We start from the raw sequence: 24,427 nt of genomic DNA, 5'->3' as shown, positions 1-24,427 counted from the left end.
TCATCAGTCATTTACTCTCTTACTCGCACGACTACGAACTCGAACGATTTCCATGCGAATTTACGGTTGGATTAATCATAGATGACCCGCGTCAGGTAGCCTCCGCTTGAACGGACTGTATCGTGTTTGCGGATCAAATATTTGCATCGTGTTCAGACACGTCGACAGAACCGTGAACGTGGGGATCGCTATCACAAACGGTATTCTGAAGCTTGGATAAGATTATACGAGATGAATCTTTTTGTTACTGTTTGTAAGAAAAGTTAATTGTTTCAGAAAATAAATTTTGCGACGAAATTACGAAGAATTTTATGACGATTTTTGCTTCGCAATATATTCGATTCCAACGCCATACGTAAAAAAAAGGAAATTGTACGCAGTTGTATTTTGATTAATAATTAATTGTATAACAGTAATATAAAATGATCACTGCATAAGCAATAAATAACATATTTTATGCCTCAGATCTTTTTGTTCTTATCTATATACTATTAATTATAGTGGTAATTAACATGAAAGAAATATATATACCTGTAAAAAAACTGCAACTTTTTTTTCATATTTAAATTCAAAGAAGATTCTTCTGTCGAAATTATATCTTATCTAAAAGTTATACAAAATATATATTAAAAACTTTAATTAATAACTATATTTTTGCAATGTCTGTTACGTTATTTGTAACATTTCATTCGACGAATGTAAAATAAAAACTTCGATAAATCAATGTATTCTTAAAATTGTACACACGCGACAAGAACAATGAATTTATTTTAATCTACAAATATTTATCAATGAGATAAATTCTCCAATTGTTATTATCGTTAACTTTTGATATTAACAAAATTATAACATTAGCTGTCCTTGTCCAAAAATTACCAATTCCTAATTGTGACAATAATTATTATAAAAAGAATAATATATTGTAATAAAATAATAATAATCGCATTTCTCACAATTAAACGATATTATTATACGCGCGGTATTCATCGTTTCCCGCATTGCTATTCTCTGTCTCTCTCTCTCTCCTTCCCCCTTTCTCCCCCTCTTTCTCTCTCTCTTTCTAAATATATTCTTAATTCATTTATCAGGTTGGAAAAATTAGCTCAACATCTTGATTTTCATCAGCACAAAAATTTCGTCAGCATCAGTATACTGCCGTCGAAGAGTCGAATGAAAATAAAACCCTCTGATCATACGCATGCACCCACGCATCTAACATATGGTTTTGACGTTTTGACAGATACGACTCATATCATATTGCAGCGCGCGGACGGACGGCGAGTGCACGCGCACCGGAGTGCGCGTCGCCGCACTCTCGTCCTGTTTCGCGTTTCGCAACGGCTCGCGGAGTGCGGAGTCGCACTCGCGGCGTCGCGGCGCGATCGTCGCGATCAGCAGAGTCTTGCAGTCTCGCTCGCGCATCCGACCGGGCAGGATCCCAGTGCGCGGTGCGCGTCGTTAATCGTGCGCGCGTGTAATCGATCGCGGAGCACCGAGCCGTACGCTGCTCCTTTCCCGATTTTCCGTGACGATCCTCCCGACGTGCACCGTTGTCGTCGTCGTCGTCGTCGTCGTCGTTGCGGTGCATCGATCAGCGGTCGTCCTCGGGATGACGTCACGGCCGCGCCGTCAACCCCGTCGATGAAGCGGCCTCAGGATGATGCAGGACGTTGCAGGTGGCCCGGCCGATGATCAACGTGCCGCCTCCAAGTCGGTGCTGCTCAACACCTTCGTCGTGAAGAAGAAGCGGTGCCGCGTGTACTTTCATCGCGGCACGCTCATCTGGGAGACCGAGAGGCCGCCTTACAGTAAGCGTCGATCGCGGTTTCCTCGACCGCGCCGAGCAATTTTCACTTAAGTGCGAGACACGTACCTCGATCCGGTTCGTCATTAGTATCGAACGTCGAATACCAAGGTGCTCACGGCTGCACGGCTTGATTAACACGATTAAATTCACTTTAATCACCGGCCATTAAATGATTTTAATTATACCAGAGTGACGAAGTATATATCCTCTCCGAGTAAACTTTCTTCGGATGAAGAGGTCCCAGCTGGCAGAAAGTTCTAAGATACGTCTTAAAAACATCACAAAGACGTTTAAAAGACGACACAATTTTTCAGACGTTCTTTAGATGTTTATTTAAGACGTCTTTTAGATTTTTTAGAAGCTTCTGCTAGCTGGGATGTACTATATTTTTTTGTAAGAGAGTATTATATTAATTATTAATTATCTCGTCAACCGCGCGCGAGAAATTTTCATCCAACACCCGTTTCCTCGAATTGTCATTACATCAAATACCGAACACCTGGTGCTCGCGGCTACACCTTAATTAACGCGATTATTCGATTAAATGACTAATCACCCGGAGACGAAATTGTCTCCGAGTGAACCGTCTTCGGATACAGAGATAATTGCCAATTATTACCTCGTTAATTATTATCTCGTCGACCGCGCGAGAAATTTTCATCTCAAAACGACACGTTTCCTCGGATCGTCGTCATTACGTTGACGAATGTCGATAATCACGGCTGCGCACCGCATCACAGCTTGATTAACACGGAAACAGTTTCAATCTACAGAGAGAGAGAGAGAGAGAGAGAGAGAGAGAGAGAGAGAGAGAGAGAGAGAGAGAGAGAGAGAGCCACATTAATTATTATCTCGTCGACCGCGCGAGAAATTTTCATCTAAAAGCGACACGTTTCCTCGAATCATCATTATACATTGAATTGAATATCGAATGTCTGGTGCTCACGGCTACACCGCTTGATTAGCATCACGATTACATAACTTTAATCATAGCGGCGATGAAACGATTTTAATCACTGGTGATAAAATCTTCTCCATTTTAACTTTTTTCGGCTGCAGAGACGGGTGGCTAGATTAATTATTATCTCGTCGATCGCGCGAAAAATTTTTAAAAGCGACACTCCTTTCCTCAGATCATCATTACATCGACGAATGTCGAATAATTAATCACGGCTTGATTAACACGCGGAAACACTTTCAATCGTCATCTCTGAACCACCACATCAATCGAATCGAATTATCATCTCGCCAATGACGCGCGTTTCGGTTTTAACGAAAATATTCGACGCCTAAAGGTCAAGATTGTATTTTGTTCAAGGCGGACTCGAAATCCTAATAGGTAAATGTGTCCTCGTGTCTTTTATCCAAGGATAAATCCTCAGCGGGATTGCTAATTCCATTGGATGGAGCAACATATTTTTCTTCGAGAGAGAGAGAGAGAGAGAGAGAGAGAGAGATCTTCGTAAATATATTGAATAGCTAATTTCGGACAGCTAATTAACTCCGCGCCTTAGCAAGGAATATTGAATTTTCAATTTACGAACCATTCAGCTTAATGGGGTAAATTGTTCGCCCGACAGACACTCGCCAATCCGGCGAGATCCATTCTTAGCAAATATTAGATGGGCAAATGATAAGATAGATTAATAATTTGCCGAGTCGACGGCCCTGTCGAACTCCCCTTTGAGAAACGTGTGTTTCTTCAAAGACAAACAGAGATATACGTAATGTAGCGATCGATGCTAATTGGATTATTGTCCCCATCGACGTGTCGTCTCTTCATTCTCGGCAAGAACCTGGTTAAATATTTCATCTCGAGGCTTAATTGGCTCACTTCTTGTGAATTGTTATCGCGCGCAAAAAGTCGATTAAATCTATTTATTACGTATAATCAAACGTAATAGGATCGCGCAAATCTGATAAATAATCTATTTTTTCAGATACGCGATTATTTGCGAACAATTGTGTTCACCGTTCTACTTGGAAATCTTAAAGATAAATCAAAACGGATCTTGAATAATGCAGGTTTTGAATTGAGACGTAACGTTCTCGCGCGTATATTCGAGATAAAATCTGCTTGTGTGGCAGGATGCAGACTGATGCAGACGCGCCAGGCACATGGACGAATTAACATTTTTTCGAGTCAAGGCTCGCTCGTGCGCGGCGCATCGTTCTGCGTTCGCCGTTCATTCTCCTTTCTTGCCACATCCCGTTTACTTTTACCTCTGGCAATAGTGGCAATCTCTTTGGCTCGCTGTTATACTTCGCAACTCATTCCGCGGCTTCGCGTGTTTGTCGCGTAAGAAAGCCGCGTATAATCACCCGCGCGAACGGCCGACTTCTCTATTGGCTGCCTAGAATCGCGCACAACCGATCCCAAGGCCGGGAAATGGAAAAACACTTTCTTTATTAAAGATTTATTCAACGTGAATCTCATTTAAGTCTCTTGCATTGATTTGCAGCCCGCCGAATCACGCCGACGGATCGATGAACGTGTATTGTGTATTGGCGGCTGATAAAAAAAAAACCACGGGGTAAAAAATCGTTACGTAAACATCTTCTTCAGGGTCGTCTCACGACGAACCCTCGTCTCACACGTGTTTTCCGTACTCGTGGAGTTGCATAATAATTGCCTGAAATGCGACTCACACGTATATTGTTCTTTTTCTCTCTTTCCTTCTCTGGTCGATCGCTCTTAAGCCCAACGAGCGCTTATTAATACAACTCGAGCAATTCAGTCTTACGAGGTCGACGAGAGTTAAGTGTGTGTGCACACGCGCTAAGAGGAGCCGTGTGTTGTCGATTGTGGCTGGCCTTGACCTTCCATTGGTATACAGCATCTTTTGCGGTAGGCGTTACGCCACTAAAGACATTTAAAAAAAAAATTGGAAGAACGAGATAGGCGGGACTGTTGGTCTATAATTTGCAATGTTAAACAGGTATAATAAGGGGGCAAAGTACAACTTTTTATTAGATGCTTCTTTGAATTATCCGGATCATGCTTTTTTTCAACTAAGAACTCCGTGTCCTACAAAATGGAAACATAAACGTAAATATAAAATAAAATAAAGTTCGGTAAATCCGATATATTTAAATGTTGAATAAAATTGGAAAGAGTGAGGGAGAAAGAGCTTGGAAAGAGAGAGGATATAAGGATTGATTTAATGATTGAGGAAAGGCTATTAAACAAAGATATATTTAAACAAATCAAAATTATTTTACAAGTTTATAATTATTCTCTAAATCGTCCGTCCAAATTTTTGTCCAGTGTTATAATCGCTTCTCTAATCGCTTCTCGAAATAGATTTTTGGAACAATTGTGCATATCATTGTTTACATATGCACATTGCACATATGTAATCCTTCGGTTACAAGCAAAAAAAATTAACAGAACTGTCTTGTGTGCCCACAGGACATGGTTCTTATTTGTAGATTTACTTTGTAACTTCGAGACGCAAGGATATCACAAAGAATACTAAGAAGTTTTTGGCGATCCGCTCACGTAGATAGGAACACATGTCGATACTCGCCTCGTCCTTGAACGCGTTCCATTTCCTTATACGATTGTGTACGCGTCATGAATATTAAATAAAATAGCGATAATCACACATCGCGGGTAGCGAGCGAGCATATCTTTACAACCGCATTCTCATGCCCCGTGAACGCTTCGTGTTCTACAATGAAGTTCTTGTAACGTGCTCGCGTAGCGTGCCCCGTCTGACTGCGTGACGATTAACAATCTTTCTTGTGGAGAAAACAATATCAGTCAAATTTTTACTAGACTAGAATTGAATCAAAATAAGATAATCTTTTAGCTTGTGAAAAATTCGATATAAATCGAAATGTTGAAATAATTTAGTAAAAAATATAACTTTTTTCAGTTTTTGGAAAAAGCGTTATTGTTCAAATTTTGGTTAAAATAATTGAATAAAAATTAACGATTTTTTTAACGAGTTTATGGAAAGAGCGATAGAAATTGAATTTTTACTATAATAATTGAGCAAAAAAATATAATCTTTTTAATTAGTTTCTTTAAAAAAAAATAATATTAATTGAATTTAAAATAATTGGGTAGAAAATATAATGGTTTTTTTTTATTTGTAATATTAATCAAACTCTAATTTTAAAAATAATTGAGCAAAAGATATCAAACATTTTTTATTGATTTCGAGGATTAATATTTTTAAAATGTGTTTTAATAGTTAATACTTCACACGACGTGTGCGAAAACTCGTTATTTGTTCCTCTGCAAGTACCGTACACTTTGCTGAGCGTTACTCCCAGGCCAGCTCCGCCAGCTCCAGGTCTGCTCGCGTTGATACTTCCGTTATCTCGTTTTGTGCAGTCTTTCACGTCTGCATATTACCGGGTGCCGGAATAACGCTCGATCGAAAATAGCGTCGCTAATTTCGCGCCCGGTGATGCGGACTCGTTGATTTTAATAGCGCGTCGAATCTGTTTCGGGACATCCGTTGCAGCGAGGCAAGTGCAACGCCTGCAAATCTTTCACTTTCCATCGTTCACCATATCGCTGGTGTTTCCTACGGACCGGTACTTACGTTATCTTGGTTAGACAGGAGAAACCTGTCTGCGAGCGAGGAACCGGTATTGTGGTATGTCAACGACCTACGGCACGCACTATCTATTCTTTCTGATTATTATTATCTTCGAAAAAAATTCTAGATTTCTAAATATCTAAAATCTAAATCATCAAACAGTAACTCTGGGAAAAACGTCGGAGATATTATTATTATTATTTATTATTGTTTTATATTTTATTAATCATTGTCCTTGTTATACACTTTTGCTTGTTTTTTTATTATTATTAAGTCGAACGCGTTCTAGAATAATATTAGTATAAAATATATTTTTACTTACGTAAACGAGACTAACGAAGTACGTCGCTATAACCATCTCTCGAACCATCTTAAAGGCAATGATTCAGGCAGTCACGTAACTAATTTCAGACTGTCGTCATGGAATTCGCGTATTCATTTCCATGCATTTCATCCTAGTGTTATTGTCGAGAAGCCCGCTTCTGTTCACAAACGTCTGCGTAACACGCGAGGAGATGGTACACGTTATTAAACGTAATACACGCAAGTAGCGAGATGACCCGTTTCAAACGCAGAACACATATTTTACATAACATTGTGTATATTTAGCATAAAACTTCCTTGATTTCACGTTCGATTTCTTCCTCTTTTCAATTATTTGTTTTATCAGCTTTAATGATGAAGCAAACTTGTTTGCTTTTTACTTCACGGGAATTGAATGCTGTAATCGGCCAATTACACTTAGCTTCAGAATATTAAGTTCCTGAAGAATAATGTCCTAATTGAATAGAACTTACAACAATCATTACCAATCATTATCGTTATATTATTTTTCCGCAAATGTCAAAATGTCATTTACTACGTTTACGCGGAGTAAATTATCGTAAGTTACTACAAAATCCCGTTTACGCGAAGGAATTATCGTAAATTACTACAGAAGTAACGCTCGCGTAAACGTAGTGTAATTGTAAGACTTTTATAAATAAAAAATCAACCGTTAGCCAAATTATTGTTACGAATCCATTACCGAAACAGCTGGCTGTCGCGAAATCGAGTTTCCTCCGTATCGAGTCCATTTTGAACGATCTATAATTCATGGCGAAAATGATGGGAAACTCCATTTATAATTTAATTTAGGGGAGACCGGGGCTCGTTGGCACAAGAGGCAAGTTGGCAATGGGTTCCGTTTATGTATTTATATAGTGAAAGAAATAATGGGGAAAAGTTATAACAAAATATCTCTTTTATGATACTTTTCCCAAAGTTTTATTTAAATCAAAAAAGTATTACAATAGAAAAAGAAAAAACTAATTCAAGAGTTGGCAAGTATATAAATTTTCGAGCGTTTCAAAATATCGTATTAATGCTCTTCAGCTTGAGAAGTAAATCAAAGTGACGTATTATTAGTTAAAAGAAAAGTTTCTGTTACTATACGACATGTCATTTTGAGGAACAACAGTAATTTATTGTAAGAAAACGTCTGAAATATCAAACGCATGTAGGGATGGGGTATGTTGGCTCATATCAAGGCATGCTTAACTTGACTTGTTGCCGCGCGTGTGGGACCTGTGTGAGCATGTGATTTGCTACCTAGAATGCTGATAGAAGCTAGATATATATTTATATTAAGATTTTTATATTGAAGAAAGCTACATCTAAAATAATTTACAATTGTTTTTCTGTAACAGCATTTTGCTATTCGATCATTATAAAATAACTTTAAAAGATACAATCTTTATCAAGAAGTACATATCTGTTACCCGTTTTGTGTTTCTATTACGTTTTCATTAATTTAACATGGACCTTTGTCGCATAGCCAACTTACCTTACTATCAAGGCAAGTTGGCTACAATGCAGTGCATGTTCGTATTTCATCTATTACAAAGAAACTATACAGTATACAGGACCGTTCTTGACATGAAAATGTAGAGAAAGGTTCTCTTTATTATATTATAGTGCTGTTTAATCATGAAAATTAGTTGTTTAAAAATTCAAATGCCGAAATTGTGAAAACGGTGCCAACGAGCCCCGGTCTCCTCTATATAATATCATGTGAAATACGAAAATAATTTGAAAAATCAAACACGCATATATATATTTGCATATTAAAGTACACGCGTCGAAATATATGCTGTATAAAATTATAAAAAAAATTCTGGCCTGAAATTTGAAACGTGAATTATTAAATCATCTGAAGAATTGATCAGCGTCTTCCACGACGCACGAGGAAGTCGTAAACCCGGGACAATAACCGTCGTTTTATTAAGGTCGATCGCAACGCGCAACACATCGCCAATGAATCGATCCCCAATAACAACCGTTCGTTAAGGCGCGATCGCCGGCATGGCAATTGCGCTCGAACGAATCGCCGGTCCTGAGACGCACGATGGGGATCATATATGCTCGCGATCGCGAGAAATCGAATCGCCGCTAGCTAAAAATATATTTCGCCACGTGATGCGTCACGTGGCACACGTGATGTATATCTGTGCGCGATGCATTGCGCATTGTTCCAAAATGCATATCCTTGCACTCACACAATGACCCGGAATTGAGTGTTTATTTTTTATTTAGACAGTTGCATATTCAAAAGCCTTTAAAATAAGTTGTTTAAGATTCAAACGTATTAAAAATTTTTATTAAAAAAGAGTTTTCTTTTTTTCTTTAACTGCACTTTCTCTTTTCTCGTCTTTCTTTTTTTTTTGTTCTTTTCTCTTTTCTTTTCTTTTCTCATTTCCTCGCTGGCCGCTGCAACTACTGAATTGTAACATGGGAAGCAAGAAATCATTTTTTGTGAATCATACTGTTAAAATTACGATAAAACTAATTTATTTCTATACACATATGTCGCAAAAAATATGCATTATTTCCTACCTTTGATAAGTTGTAATTTAATATAACTGCAGTCTGCAGTGAAAAAAATTAGGAGCCTTGATTCAATTTCTCATGATTTTTTTTTTAAGCATATATAGTCCCAATTCTTTACAATTAATTTTTGTATCGACAAGACCAATTTTCTTGACATTTGAAACAATTTCGTATGAATGTAACAAGGAGTGGGGTTCTCTTCGGTTCCACGACCCGGTGAATACGGACGTGGCAATTCGTGACGCAAATTACGATTATTTGGAAGCAATTCCCCATATTTTCGAGTTACGAATACACCGGCGAGATGCAGTTGACATAACGCCGTATTAAATTGCTTCCTCGCTCGCGCGGAAAAAAAAATTACCCTAAATTACGACCGACTAATCAGCACTATCGTCACGTGTAACGCGATTGTCAGGTAGATGTTCATTGAAATCAACATTGCCTTGACAGACGATAAGCGAGAGATAATAGCCGATATCCCGCTGCGATTGCGCAGCGTATTGCTAACAAAAAGGAGAGATAAGAAAGCATTCCAGGAATAGTCTCACGCATTCAAGAGAGAGTGTTGCGTATATAAAGTATCAAACAAAGGTATAAGGAAGAGGACTCACGTGTCAAAAAAAAAAAACAGGATATCTTTAACGAACTCAATCGTACTTTTATTGATAAAAAAATATTTGGGTCGAGAATAATTTACGTACTAAAAAGTTAATAAAATACATAAAATACATAAATAAAAAAATTATAAATAAACACTTAATACATGCAATAAATGAGAAACTTGCAGACAACGTATAGGGATGCTTCGCATTCTTGAAACCTGATAGAGCATATCGCGTTCTCTTTTTCTCTCTCTTCATGGAATAATAGTCTGGCCCGTTACCTTCTTGCATCCTGGCGTGCAATGCAAGCGCGTGCACCTGCTCTCATATGATAGCGCGTAACTCGGTAAAAATGGAAATGTTGCGCAACGTCTTACGCGCGCGTCGAGTGCCGTTCTCTGCGGTTCACTTCCGCCGGATAACATAACCGGCTATATTCCTGCAATATAATAAAATAATATACAATATACATACGTGATATAGAGCGTAGCGATAACACTGTAGGGCCTGATAAAGTTATATGATCCCGATGCAAAAATAAATTGAGCTTATGCAACGTTGATAAACACGGTATAGATAAAATGATGAATTAATAGATCAGCATTCAATGTCAAACGTATAAAGTGTTCTTTCAGAGGACTAAATTAATAAATAAGGCCGGAACAAATTGGAGCCACCTTATCGAGCCCGTTAACGATAATTATATAAATAAAAGTTGCTGGTATATATACATTATGCGCGCGTACGTGCCTACGTGCGGTCGAGCTGTAAACGTTCGCCAAACGCAACGTTCGTTGACATTTATATCATGTCAAAATTCCGTCGTCGTTCGCGTTAAATGTCCACTGTTTTAAGAGGGTATTCTGATTTGAAAGATTAAAAATGTATTTTTCAGGAATTTTTTTAGAAAAACGAAGAAAGCGAATAACGCGTTGAACTTTGCACGTTCTTTCAGCCTTATTTTAAAAATATATTTTTTAAGTAACAAAAAATGCTATTTTTTTATGTGATATCTTGTTAACAAATAAAAATATATTTTTAAAATAAAGCTAAAAGAACATGCAAAGTTCAACGTTATTCGCTTTTTCGTTTTCCTACAAAATTACGATCTTTCAAACCAGAATACCGCCCCTTAAACGATCTGTTTTACAGTCGCGTTGAGAGAAAAGGAAAAAAAGGTCATGCAGATCGGTTTTTAATTAAACATCAGCGAACGGAATTTATCGACTTCGATAAATTCGTTCTCGTGTGAACCACCCTGATATAATCCCCTCGTTGTTCCCCTCCAGCCAGATGGACCCTGCCCTTGACGGACGTTCTGGCGGTGCGCTACGGCGACGACTGGATACCGGGTGTGAGCGTTAAGGAGAAGCAGCCGACGCAGCCGACCTCGCCGACGACGGTGTGCCCGACGAATTTCATCCTGCACTACGCCGTACGCGGGCCCAAGAACAAATGGAGGCATCACAGCGTGACGATGAGCCACACGGATCCCAGGCAGGTCGCCTCGTGGGTGAAAACCATTCGCAATTACCTCCTAGGTGAGTCGCCGATCGCGATCATCGCCGCCGCGCGCCGTTCCAAATTCACCGGTGCGTTTTATGCGAAACCACGCGAATCGGCCACACCGGGCCGCGCGGTCAACGTTGGCCGCGTATAATAATTTTAGAATTGCGACGTATATATATATATATATACGCGCGCGAGGAGGCGTGTATAAGATCATTGTCTGGTAAATTACGAAACGACGGGAGCATAAAGATTAAATAGAATCGTGAAATTGAGCCAAGCGAAATTGAGCGGAAGCGGCTCCGTGTTTATCGAAAACATATATATATATACGGCGGCACATGATATGTATGTAAAACGACGCACCGACTCCGTATCGAAGGCCGCAAGCAATTAGCGCCGAGAATAATTAATAACGCGCCTGTTATTTTCTACATCCCGTGTACGGCGCTTAAGAGAATGCACAGCATATATTATTTTAGCGATACACGACACGCGAAGCTGACGTGTTGTGTCTGCGAGTGACTCGTTCGGGTTGTGTTCCTGCATAAACTTGTTTTCGTTGTATGCTGGTTTCCTCGGCGACTTGCTTGCTGAATAAAAAAAATGCGCATAAAAAAAGACACGAGGAAAACAGTCGATCAAACTTGATTCCAAAGAATCAACGTGACGCATAAATTAATGAGAATTTGCTAGCTCTTGCATCGTCGCTGATATCATTGTGGCACTGTGTGTAAACATAATATTAACATATATTTTACTTATTGTTAGACAAGAAGCAACTCGGGCTTATATATATTACATATATATATAGAAAAATACTAGGGGTGCGTTCGGGAAGACGCTATTAGTGCTATATTTGCTTATTTTATCCTTGTTTTACACCTGATGAGCAATAAAGATAGAATGATGCAATAGCGCTAATAGCGCGCTTCCCGAACGCAGCCTAGGAAGAAATAAAATCACTTAATCTTAAAAATGTAGACAAAATTGCGGTAATTAGAAAATTAAGAAAGATTAAATCAAGATAAATTAAATACAAAGTTACATTAAATTAAAGAGATTATTTCTAAATTGCCTTAATCTTAATCCAACTTATTATAATATAATCTTAAACCTCAATTAAAGCCATACTTTAAAAAAAATAGAGATTACATATATAAAGTAAAATAAAGTAAAAAACTGAAAGCTTTATATACGTACAATATCTCCATTATGTGTGTGTGTATACGTGTGTGTAATAGAGATATTATATAAAGCTTTTAATTTGCACTGACATATATATCTTAACTATATTCAAAGATAAGTTAAAGAGATAAGATTTTAAGATAAGCCTTTAATTACTGATGATTACTACATTACAAAGCAAAATAGTTCTACAATAAACAGCTGTCTTTTCTATATGAATATTTTTTCACAATTATAACTGGAAACGTAATATGCGAAGTTTAGGAGGTTAGTGTTAACCCAGTTGAAAGCGACGTAAATCGCGATGAAAGGTCTGCGCCACGAAAATATACGCTGTAACCCTAAAACTTTGATAGCGCGGCGTAGCCGGCTACCAATTAATTGCGGTTGGCATGAAAGTTTTATCGCAAATCAGTTTAATTTCGCGGATTTCGATAGGGTTTCCGAATCAAAAATTACCGTTTCGCTCTCCGATTTTCGTTATTTACAAGTTTCAATAGCTTCCAAATTGAAGACCCCGTTGCTATACGCTTGTCGATTTTGCCAAGTACGAATTTCGAGATGTTCCAAATGGAACGTTTTGCTGCCCATATTCTCTAATTTCGCCATTCGTGTGATTCATGTGTGTCGGCAAGTTTCTCCCATTTCGCTGTTTCTAGATTTCCCGAGTTAAATTGAATTGCTGCTCCGCTTAGGGGCGTTGCAAAACGAATTAAGCGAGACACGATCTCTCGGCTCGCTTGAGAGACAGCGATGCTGTACGTTAGCCCCGATAGGGAGAGGCAGAGAGAGAAAGAATGATAGAGAGCACACATTTTAATGAATGTCGAGAAAACAGGCTTGGTGTGCTCTAAACTACCCCTATCGACCATCGCCGCATCGAGCGCGAAGGGGCACAGGGCAGGACACGCGCGCGACGCGTGATACCGCACCAGTGGGCCTATTCCGTAACTCTTAAGGACAGTTTCGTTATCGTTATACTTGCCTTGCGCAGATATTATGTATAGTAAAAAAGCTGCGCAATGACAATATAACGATAACGAAACTGTCGTTAAGAGTTAAGCGGGGAGCACACACACACTTCTGCACAACGCATAATGCATAAGTATAAGAAAATTGATTGATGGTCTATTTCCTTATGCACATGTGTATAGACCAATCAATTTTCTTATGCTTACGCATTATGCGTTGTGCAGAAGTGTTTGTCCGGGCCCTTACAGAATAAGCCCACAGGCGGACCCGTCGAAAGCAGGGCTCCGGCGCCGGGGCTGAACGAGTTTTACCTGCTACCCTCCACCGCAGACCGGACTTCGGGGTGGATGGCCACCCTCCCCGAACCGAGAGAGAGGAACACGGGGAAGCAGCATCCCGTTCGCTGCCAAGAAGGATCCCGGGAAATCGCCGCGCGAGCGAGGGGCCATTAAACGCCCTGCGGGATTCGTGGTTGACAGCCCTGCGAGCTCACCCCTAAGCCCGCGCTATCGCGCCCAAGGGGAGGGGGAGGCGCGTCATCGATTCCGCTATCGAAAGGATTTTTGGGAGCACTCCCGGATCGTCCTCGAGCGTAGAACGTCGCTTCACGGTATCGCGAGTCGCGATCTCTTGCGGCCATATACCTCTATCAATTGATAGAGGTACACTACAAAAAATAAGTGTGTTCGACGTGCGTTTAACGTGTGTGGAAATAAAACATAATAACACTTTGTCACGTGTACTGAGCGACTGCTGTGTTGATACTACACACTTATTCGTTCTGCATCAATTGATAGAAGTAAGCAAACGGTGGATCCATCGTGTGAACAAGTGGTCGTCTAGATCCATTGTTCGCGAGATCGAGGACAATTGTGATAGCCCAAGAATCACCTCTAAGTTAGCCCCCCTCTATCAAGTGGTGGGGGGGGGATAACTTGATAGAGGTGATTCTTGGGACTCACGCTTTGAGTATGCTTTCCTAGGCTATCACAATTGTCCTCGATCTCGCGAACAATGGATCAAGACGACCACTTATTCACCGTTTGCTTACAGTGGATCGGGATCACCCAGAATTCTGGCGGAAGTTGAGGTACAGGATGTACCGGCATACCCAAGCGACGTACCCTAATGGCGGTGCAAGACTGGCCCACCATGAGATCAGTGGCCACCCAGACCGTCGCTGAAGGAAATGATGCGGCCATACAGGCCGTCCCAGCCGCCGCGACATCGTCGCGAGTAAACAGCTAGTATTGATCTGGAGGTTTTCCGTGCTCATGTAATCGTCGTTTTCGCGAAAAAAAAAACTCTTGTTCGATTATCGACGTTGCGTCGCGTGCCGTAAGGCAAATTGATCGGGACACTTTACACGATTAAAGTCCTACTGCCTTCCTCCTCCGAGTCTCCATTTGACCCATTTTCGTTTTTAAACTGGCGAAGATTAAATCGCGACGAAGAAAGGAGGAAGTCGATTAAAAAACTTTGTTCGTTTTACTAATCTGACAATGTCCGTTCTGTAAAAGAAAGAAAAGGTTTTTTTATCAACTAGTACGATAAGTTATATAGTACTTATGACTTTGTGCATATACTTTGTACATATACAGAGACATTGCTTTTAATTCTTCTAAATTTTCTTTCAGTTTTTTTCTGTAATTAGTTTTTTTCCATGATATAAAAAAGAAATAAATTTGATTAAATTGAATAAGATTAACAAAATTGACAATAAGAGTCAGGCGCAGTAATTAAGGCGCAATATATTTTATTATCAAATATATATACAAATGAAAGAGAGGAAATGATGTTATATTAGCGTTAGCTATAATTAGCATTTCAACCTTTTTTTTGGGTCATACTCAACGCAACATTACATCGGTCGGAGTATATTGTATAATGCAGTCAAACTATTAAAACAGCTTATGGATAATCACATATTGATATGTAGTATAGTTTCTTAACATAGAAGCAAAGGCGATTGTAAAAATTCAAATTTAATTATCTAAAGGAATTCGGGGGATTGAAAGGCTAAGGCGCAAAAAGTTCTTACAGTTAGAAGGGGGATCTGAATTTTTTTTAATTTGCAGTTTATCGTTTCAGGTCTGTCGTGTCGGCCGCGAAAGGTGATGCTGTTCATCAATCCCATAGGCGGTAAGAAAAAAGGTGTCAAGATCTGGGAGAAGGATGTCCAGCCGCTTATGACCATCGCTGGCATCGAGACAAAGATGATGGTCACAGAGCGTGCCGGCCACATTCGCGACGCTCTGCTCACGGCCGACTTGAGTGACCTACATGTGAGTCCTGTTCTTGCAAGTCTAACATTCTCTATTACTTTCATGTGGAGTCCGGATTCAAACGCTCTAACTCAGCAAATAAATTCAACAATTTTCACTAGATTTATATTATTATTTTATATATTAGGATAATTATCTATTTACTAATCTAGGATAATTTTACACTAATTATCAAAAATGTAAATCCATAAGTTTGGTTGCGGTTTATGTAGTAAAAATCTTATCTTTATATGTTAATTATACATATCAAATCAGAAAATCGAGCGTGAGTTTCTAAATATTTACGATATATTTAGAGCGTACACATCTAGAACACATCTCTAAATTACATGTCTCTAGATAATTATCGAGCTGTTCCGGTTTTTATAATGGATGTACAAACATTTTTTAACACGTATAAATGCTTCGCATTATACATAACTAAAAGATTCACGCTATCCTCAAATTTAACTTTTCGCGCTTGATAGGCGGTGGTGTGCATCGGCGGCGACGGTACGTTCGCCGAGGCGTTCAACGGGCTGATTCTGAGGGCGGCGAAGGATCAGCAAATTGATCCCAACGACCCTGACGCCAGGCTGCCCGGTCCCGCCTTACCTGTCGGCGTTATACCCAGCGGTAGCACAGACACGGTCGCCTACAGTCTGCACGGCACCACCGACGTGGAGACTGCCGCCATACATATCATCTTCGGCGATTCGATCGGTCTAGACATCTCAGCGGTTCACAGCAATCGCACCTTGCTCAGGCTCTACGCCAGCGTGCTCAGCTACGGCTATCTGGGCGACGTAATCCGCGACAGCGAGAAGTTCCGCTGGATGGGACCCCGTAGATACGATTGGTCTGGTAAGGAGTCCCCAAGTCTTTTGATCGTGTAATTTAATGCGGTGGACTTTCATTGAGCGAAGCTGATCAAGTCTAATTGTTCGATTCGAGTTGTGTAATAATCTGACTAATCTATTTTGATCTATCAAATTTTGAACAAGTAACTTGAATAAGAAACTAAATAATAAAATACCAATTGATTTTCTGTATTGTAACAAACATATATGTTTATATATAATTGATGTGATAAGTGATAAAATATTCTGTGTACAAATATGGATGGGGTTGATATTAGATTAATTAGATCTTTTCGTTCATAGGTTTTAAAAAGATATTAGCAAACAAGGGCTACGAGGGTGAGATCGAGCTGCTATCGGATCCATGTCACCCAGCGGGAAGCACAAGATGCATGAAGAATTGCTTACGCTGCCTGCAGCATATGCACAGCATCCCCGACAAGGAAATTTCCAGTAAGTATTAAAAAATGAAAGAGAACAGAAATCAATACATAATGCAGTTACAAAACCAGCTAGAATTAAGCGAATAATGCTTTATATCTTCGTGTAGAGTGGGTGACGGTCAGAGGGAAGTTCTTCATGGTGAATGGCGCGAACGTGTCGTGCGCGTGTTCGAGGAGTCCTATGGGCTTCAGTCCTCACTGTCACGTGGGCGACGGCTGCGTGGACGTGATCTTAATTCGACACACATCTCTGATAAACAATATCAGATTATTGCTCAGGCTATCCAGCAAACGAAAGACTCTGGTACGCGCGAGTTCCAACCATGTATTCGAATAATTATCGCCAATTATTCATTTTTTTGCTTCACACTTTAATGGCTATGTTTGCTATATCAATCACCGTTCATAGACATTTAGCACCTTCGTTGCCGTGTGCATCATTGATATACACCGAATGTTTTTTTATTCGTGTGCCATGTGCGTCACCCGTGGTCTTAACAAGTTATTCTTTAAATGTCATTATTATGGACGACACCTAAGGAAGTATTATAATGCTTTTATAGTAGCAGCGGAGATGTTAAAATGTTCACTTTAAACGGTAACAAAAAATTCCGTTCGTAATTATGATATGACACAAGGTCATTTTGAAAAACTCACGTTTGAATTATCATTTGACAGAACAAAAGACAATTTTGCGAAATTACAGTACTATGCTTTATCCGTTTATCGCGATGTGTAATTCTGAAATATTTTAAGATCAAGATTATGCAAGTAAAACATTTTTAGTATATTATGCTGTAATTATTTATACTATAATTATACATATATATAATATCTAATTTACCTATATCTATACTAATATATATATAAAATCCTTATGTTTGAACGTTAATCACTTGAAAACTATTGGACCGAAATTTTACTACAAGTATATGAAATAAGGGTAGAATTTTCTGGAATGTGCTATAGAGTGTGTATTTTTTCGTTACCGATTTTCTGGAAACAGATTTTTTTAATTTTTCTAATTCTTGCGGGTAAAAAAATTAAAAAAATCGGTGTCCAGAAAATAGATAACGAAAAACTATATACTCTATAGCACTCCCCGGAAAATTCTATCCCTATTTCATATACTTGTGGTAAAAATTCGGTCCAATAGTTTTTAAATTAACGATCAAACATACATCACCCGTAAGAATTAGAAAAATTAAAAAAAAAACGTTATTAACTTAAAAACTATTGGACCAAATTTTTATTAAAACCATATAAAATAAAGGTAGAATTTTCTGGGGAGTGCTATAGAGTGTATAGTTTTTTGTTATCTATTTTTTGGAAACCGATTTTTTTAATTTTTTAATTTTACGCAAAATAATTGACCGAATCTTAAAGAATTATATATGAAACAGGGGTAGAATTTTCCGGGGAGTGATATAAAGTGTATAATTTTTTGTTACCGATTTTTTTGGAAACTGGTACCAAAATTTTTCCAATTTTTCAGGAATTAATTGACCGAATCTCAAAGAATTGAATTTTGTGATATAAAGTGTATAATTTTTTGTTACCGATCTTTTTGGAAATTATTATCAGAAATTTGTTGAATTTTTCGGGAAATAATTGATCGAATCTTAAAGAATTGTAACAAAGGTAGAATTTCTAGGAAAGTATTATAAACTGTATAGTTTTTTGTTACCGATCTTTCAAAAATTTTATTAATTTTTCGAGGATGGGTTCAATTGCCACGTTGCGTATTATTTTTTGATAACAATTTATTTTTTTGTGTAGGATGATCAAATCTTAAAGAATTGTATATAAAACAGAGGTAGAATATCTCGGGAAGTGTTATAAACTGTATAGTTTCTCGTTACCGATCTTTCAAAAATTTTATTAATTTTTCGAAGAGAAAGACAGACAGAGAGAGAGAGAGAGAGAGAGAGAGAGAGAGAGAGAGAGAGAGAGACTATTTGCGTGTCTTATTACATATGTCCTCCGGGGCGAAGCCCGGGTAACCAGCTAGTATATTATATAAGATTTATTTCTACATTTATTATTATTTAAAAAATATATAATTATACGCTATATTTAGATTATAATTATGCACTGATCTTAAAAGTTGGGGTGAAAATCACACTGGGTTTGCAATTCTGTTGCAGTACGAGCTACCGTTCGTCGAGGTCTACCGGGCGAGAGAATTTACATTCCGCGCCCTGCCGACGCTGCAATTCGAAAACGGGTTGAACGCGGGAGCCCGCTCGAGCTCACGGCTCAGCGTGTGGAACTGCGACGGCGAGGTGATCGACAGCACCAATGTGAAAATCAGGCATGTAAATAACAGGCGATAGCAATCGCGTTATCGAATATCCCGCGCCGCATTAGTTTCTATATTAACACCCCATTCGAATTTTTATCTTATCTAACTCGCGTATGTGTGGTACGCGCGTGCAATTTAGATATAATAGCTGTGCCTCCACGTGATACTCGTGCGACGCTAATCGCGTAATTTAAAGCGAAATGAAACATTCTGCGGTTCAGCGCCTCTAAATTTGCACAGGAAACACTACCTCATGCTATTAAATATTTGTGCAGGGTACACTGCCAATTACTGAAGGTCTATACGAGACGAACTCAGGACTCGGCCCGGGAGCCGACATGCATCAGCTGTTCCACACGTGAATGAGTCGAATGAGGTCGTCGAACGGCTAGTCTTCAAGGCCGCGATCCCGCAACGCGACGCTTTCGAGGGCGCGAAGTTCCTTTGTCTTGCCCTATTATGATCAGGATGTCTTACGCAATAACATGGATTGATTAAAAAAAAAAGTCGCTCGTTCTTTTGACTCTTGACTCACTGATAAAAAGAACGAACAATTTTTTTTTATCAATCTAACATTTCCAACCTTATCCAACGCGCGGGAATTATTTCACACGTTGAATACGCTTTTCTACATTGCTCCCTGGATAAGTTATTTTTTATTTATTACTGGTAGCGACGAGTAAAATTTGTTTCCTAAAAACTGCTGTTTTACGAATTTTACTTCGAGTAAATTAATAATTACACTAATACATTTAATAATATATTTAATAATTAATAATGTTACAAAATTTTTTTAACTCTAGAGAGATGGCGTAAGTAAAATTCACTTGCTATTGCACCGAATCTAGAGTTACGAAGGAAGGCGTATGCTTTAAAATGTCGATTATAACATCAACCAGAATAAGATGATTACTGGGCACAGGTGATTGATTAAAGACCAGCGCGGGAGCTTATATCATCATCGGTTTACGCCTGCGTATAATTTGTCTCGTTCGCAGAAATTTATTTATAACTTCTTTATCATTGCATTTGACGACTGTTTGGCAATTGATGCTTTCCAAGAATATATTGAACATTCCACCTGTTGGCGCGATACAAACCGCAATAAATCTCAAATTAATTTTATACGTGCATCGACGATATTTTCTACACGAAACATTAACACACAAAAAAAGACGTAATATATGTAAATACCATCGCGTCTCTTGCGCGCTTCTCAATTCCTGTTTCATGCTTATCGCGCGTATATAATTTATTCGCTAAAAACCGATCCAGAGACTGCATTTATCATGGTCTCCTCGCGATGCAGAAATCAACGATGACACTACCAAGCCGATCTTCTACGTTTTGTACTTAAAACGTTTTATTATCGATGCCTACAAACTCGAAGCGACAAGTGATATAAGCGTAGCAATTATTGTTACTTAAATTAATAATAATATATATACATCAATATATTATTGATTGTAAATTTATTTCAAATAATAAATTTTCAATCAATAGCGAATGCAATTTCATCGACATAATAAATTTAAGCGATAACTGATATTATTGTAATGAAATTTAAACCTTGGCTCATATTATCGATCCTCGAACACGAAACGCGCAGTTGACACCTTAATTAAATCATTTTTAATGTTTTCGGCAAACTTTTGTGGAAAGACAATCAAGAGACGAGAATGGCTTGAATTTTAAGAACTTTTAAGATTTAAGTCAACACGATTTAATAGTGAGCTTTTTTCTAATTAGTGAACTTTTTTCTAATTGCTTCTATCTTTATTCGTGAAAGTTTAGATTATACAGTATTTGTACATTAATTGTACGGCGAGAGAGCGTAATGTGGTAACAAGATGCGATTATTTGTGATTAGAATGTTTATGCAAATGTATGGGATCCTTAATTATATTGTCAATGTTTCAGTGTTTTATATTTCCAAGACAATTTCAGTTGTCTTGGAAGGGATAAATTTTCCACAATTATAACAAACAATAACAACTTGTGAAATAAAGGCTATTTGCCATTTTTTTTCTTTGAGTTCTAAATTTAACCGAAATATTGACACATAATTAAAAATATCATCCTAAACATTTCTATACATTTGAATAGGAAATGAATTCAGAGAAATATAATAATGAAAAATATTTTCAAATATTTATGGTAAAAAATATTCGATTTCGCAACTTTTGTACTCTCTTTCCGCGTATTTGCATAAACATTCGCGGTCTGTTTACGACGCTTAAATCCCTGACAAAATTCTCTTGATCGTCGCGCAAATGTCCTATTTTTAGTGCCTCTAAGCAGGTGCTATTTTGCGTCGTGAAAAATTAGACATAGACAGAGGTTTCGCTACACGTGTCAACGTATAATCGACGGATTACGGACAATATAAACGGCACTATATGAGCAGTCCTATTCCTATCGATGGCCAAACCATAAAAAATTCATCAGGGGAGGAGCTACAAAATGCTCGCGATCGTCGCTACTCGCTACTCGTAGAGAACTCGACGTCACGCGGCTAGGGACCGATGCAATACACGATATATTTTAGAGGAGATTACTTTGAAGTATATTTTCTGACGAAAGATTAAACTCCGTAGCGTGAGATTTAGGTCGTATACGCAAGTTTGATTCCTTTAATAACATATCATAGATTTGTATCGATCTACATAGGATTCGCGCGGTGGAGATGCATATTTTTTTATTTGCGAGGCGTTATTCGCGCAATTGAAATGATGTCTTTTTAAAGGGCGGCTTAGACTTAACGCATTAACGAAATAGTGTCACCGAAGCAGTATATAGTGTATACGATATCGGAAATTGTACAGAAATATATATACATATACATATATATATGCATATATATATACACCATGTCTTTTTTTTTTAATCGTGATGTATTTATATATATATATATATATATATATATATATATATATATATATAGAGAGAGAGAGAGAGAGAGAAAATGGACGAGTACAGCGAATCAATGTGATGATCTATTGACCGGCGGTAACATATATTATTTTAATTCCTGGGAAGGTGCACCAAGCACACACGCATGGCTGCACAGAATAAATAATATCTTTGTATGTATTGTGTATCTCTTATTTTTACATACCCTTTCCTTCCACCCCATAATGACATATTTATGTAGCAATAATGAATTATTTTCCTGACCAGGAAGATAAAATCATATTAGCCACAAAAATATCAAGGTTTAAATTATTAAATAAATTTACAGATCGATGAAATTGTTAAATAGATTGAAATGACGTCAACCGTATGAAAACGTTATATTTTTATATACAAACAAGAGCTGTCTACAGACACGCGTGTCGATTTATTACATTAGCGATATTGCGCATCACCTGTTCGGTGTTTAATAGTTTAACAACATTTTGTACCTTTTCACTAATCCTTCACTCGCACCATTTCGTTTTCACTTTCATCAGAATCGATGAACAACCGTTCCCTTGTGGACGACATTAATTTGAACACTACCGGAATCACAGTCAAGATGGGATTCTTCTCTTGTAGACATCGTATCCAGGACAGCAAAGAGTCTTTTGTAGATGTGCCGGTAGCGCACATTGCAAAGTACGTGCCATCGTCTTGTTCATGAACCGTAGGTGCAAGAGCTACTTCTTTCTTATCCCAGAAAGGTATTCTAATATTTGAAACGTCTGTAAAACAAAAACATTTTCTATTAAAAAGTCTGCTGGAATACTAAATAATATATTGAAATATTTATATAATTATATGCTATAATATGATTAATAATTATTATTTTAATAATAATTATCACATATATGATAGTAATATAATTATATGCAAGTAACGATCTATAAATTAGTAAGTAATTATTTACCATCAGGATTTTCGCGAATGTTCTTCCTTTCTTTAGCCGCTCCCTTCAGGACAAAATAATCTATACATTGATCGGCGACCCAAACTGTATAAGGTCCTTCAACAAAAATCGGAATATCATGAGGCTGCATTCGCAACAGTTCCTCCTGCATAGTACTCATTGCGGATACGATCCAAGTATCCTCGATGGCATCCTCCACATCCTTGGTCTTGAAGTCTGTGATTATGGTCTGTACATCCACGCTGGAGATCTTACTCATCGCTAGTCTGGCGAGCACCCGCGGATCCTTAGGCGCTGGTCTGGGACAGGGCCAGGGATTCAGATTGGCGAACTTGGGCATCCAATACATCATCCTCCAGAACTTCTTCAACGGCAGCCCCTGCTTCCCGAAGATGTTGAGCAGCATCTCCTGCATCTCCAAGTCCGGCATCACGCAGTTGTGCTCCATCTTGCAGAGCAGATCGATGGCGATGAACTGCTGCTTGGGGTAATGCATGAACAATGTCTGGTAGTAGTTGTGGGGGATGAACTTGCCCTTGGGCAGCACGTCCAGCAGGGACTTGTACACGGCCAGGTCCCGGTTCACGCCAAACTCGTCCATGTACTTTAGAGCGACCTCAATGAACTCCACGTGGCCGCGTCTCCTTTCGTTGTTACTCTTGTATTGACGCAGGATGTCCAGATAGACTTCCTTCTCCTTTTTTTCAACGTTCGCGAAGGCGTGCAGCACGAGGGCCGACGGCTTGTCCTTCTTGTCATCCTTCTTACGTTGTTCCTGGCTGGTGTGAATAGCGCGATTCAACGGCCGGCCCATCGTAACAGCCTCGCGCAGCGGTTGCCTCAACATCGCGGTGACATTTGACGCGAGAACGTTCCGGATGATCTGCGAGATCATGTTGACCGACATACCCTTCTAGCACGTCATCTCCAGGCGACAGATTATAGTGTTTCGCTCACCAAGATCTTGCGTCCGCGAGGTTATGATACGCCGCGGATCCGTAGATTCCATGGGGGGCCGCCTAACCTCTCTTTTCAATTTCCTCTTTCGTATTGCGCGCCATTTTTACGCATCAAGGTGCGATTTCATGGGCTGCGTTCGGAAACGCCACCCGGGTATATGTATACATGGGAATTGATGGGAATACTCCCTTCTCCTTCTAAACTCGGTGAGATAGAAAGAGA

At 38.8% G+C, this 24,427-nt stretch overlaps 2 protein-coding genes across 2 annotated transcripts; one reads left to right on the top strand and one right to left on the bottom strand.

The window, feature by feature from the left end:
• The first annotated feature begins 1,369 nt into the window (after positions 1-1,369).
• Positions 1,370-22,466, top strand: Cerk (Ceramide kinase). Its single transcript, XM_077418858.1, has 8 exons — positions 1,370-1,808; positions 11,126-11,377; positions 15,597-15,790; positions 16,258-16,633; positions 16,933-17,082; positions 17,180-17,376; positions 19,220-19,386; positions 19,653-22,466. Exons 1-8 carry the CDS (start codon positions 1,658-1,660, stop codon positions 19,741-19,743), a joined length of 1,578 nt encoding a protein of 525 aa, XP_077274984.1. The 5' UTR covers positions 1,370-1,657; the 3' UTR covers positions 19,744-22,466.
• Ecsit (evolutionarily conserved signaling intermediate in Toll pathway, mitochondrial) lies at positions 22,273-24,323 on the bottom strand. Its single transcript, XM_077418863.1, has 2 exons — positions 23,246-24,323; positions 22,273-23,060 (listed from the first exon to the last, which is right to left on the bottom strand). The coding sequence occupies exons 1-2, from the start codon at positions 24,150-24,152 to the stop codon at positions 22,789-22,791; spliced, it is 1,179 nt and encodes a 392-aa protein (XP_077274989.1). The 5' UTR covers positions 24,153-24,323; the 3' UTR covers positions 22,273-22,788.
• Between the last annotated feature and the right edge of the window lie 104 nt (positions 24,324-24,427).

Source organism: Temnothorax americanus, unplaced genomic scaffold (assembly GCF_048541705.1).
Source record: "Temnothorax americanus isolate GAGA-0224 unplaced genomic scaffold, ASM4854170v1 Scaffold50, whole genome shotgun sequence".
NCBI lineage: Eukaryota > Metazoa > Arthropoda > Insecta > Hymenoptera > Formicidae > Temnothorax > Temnothorax americanus.
Note: the sequence above shows the minus strand (reverse complement) of the source record. Positions and strands in the feature narration are given on the sequence as shown.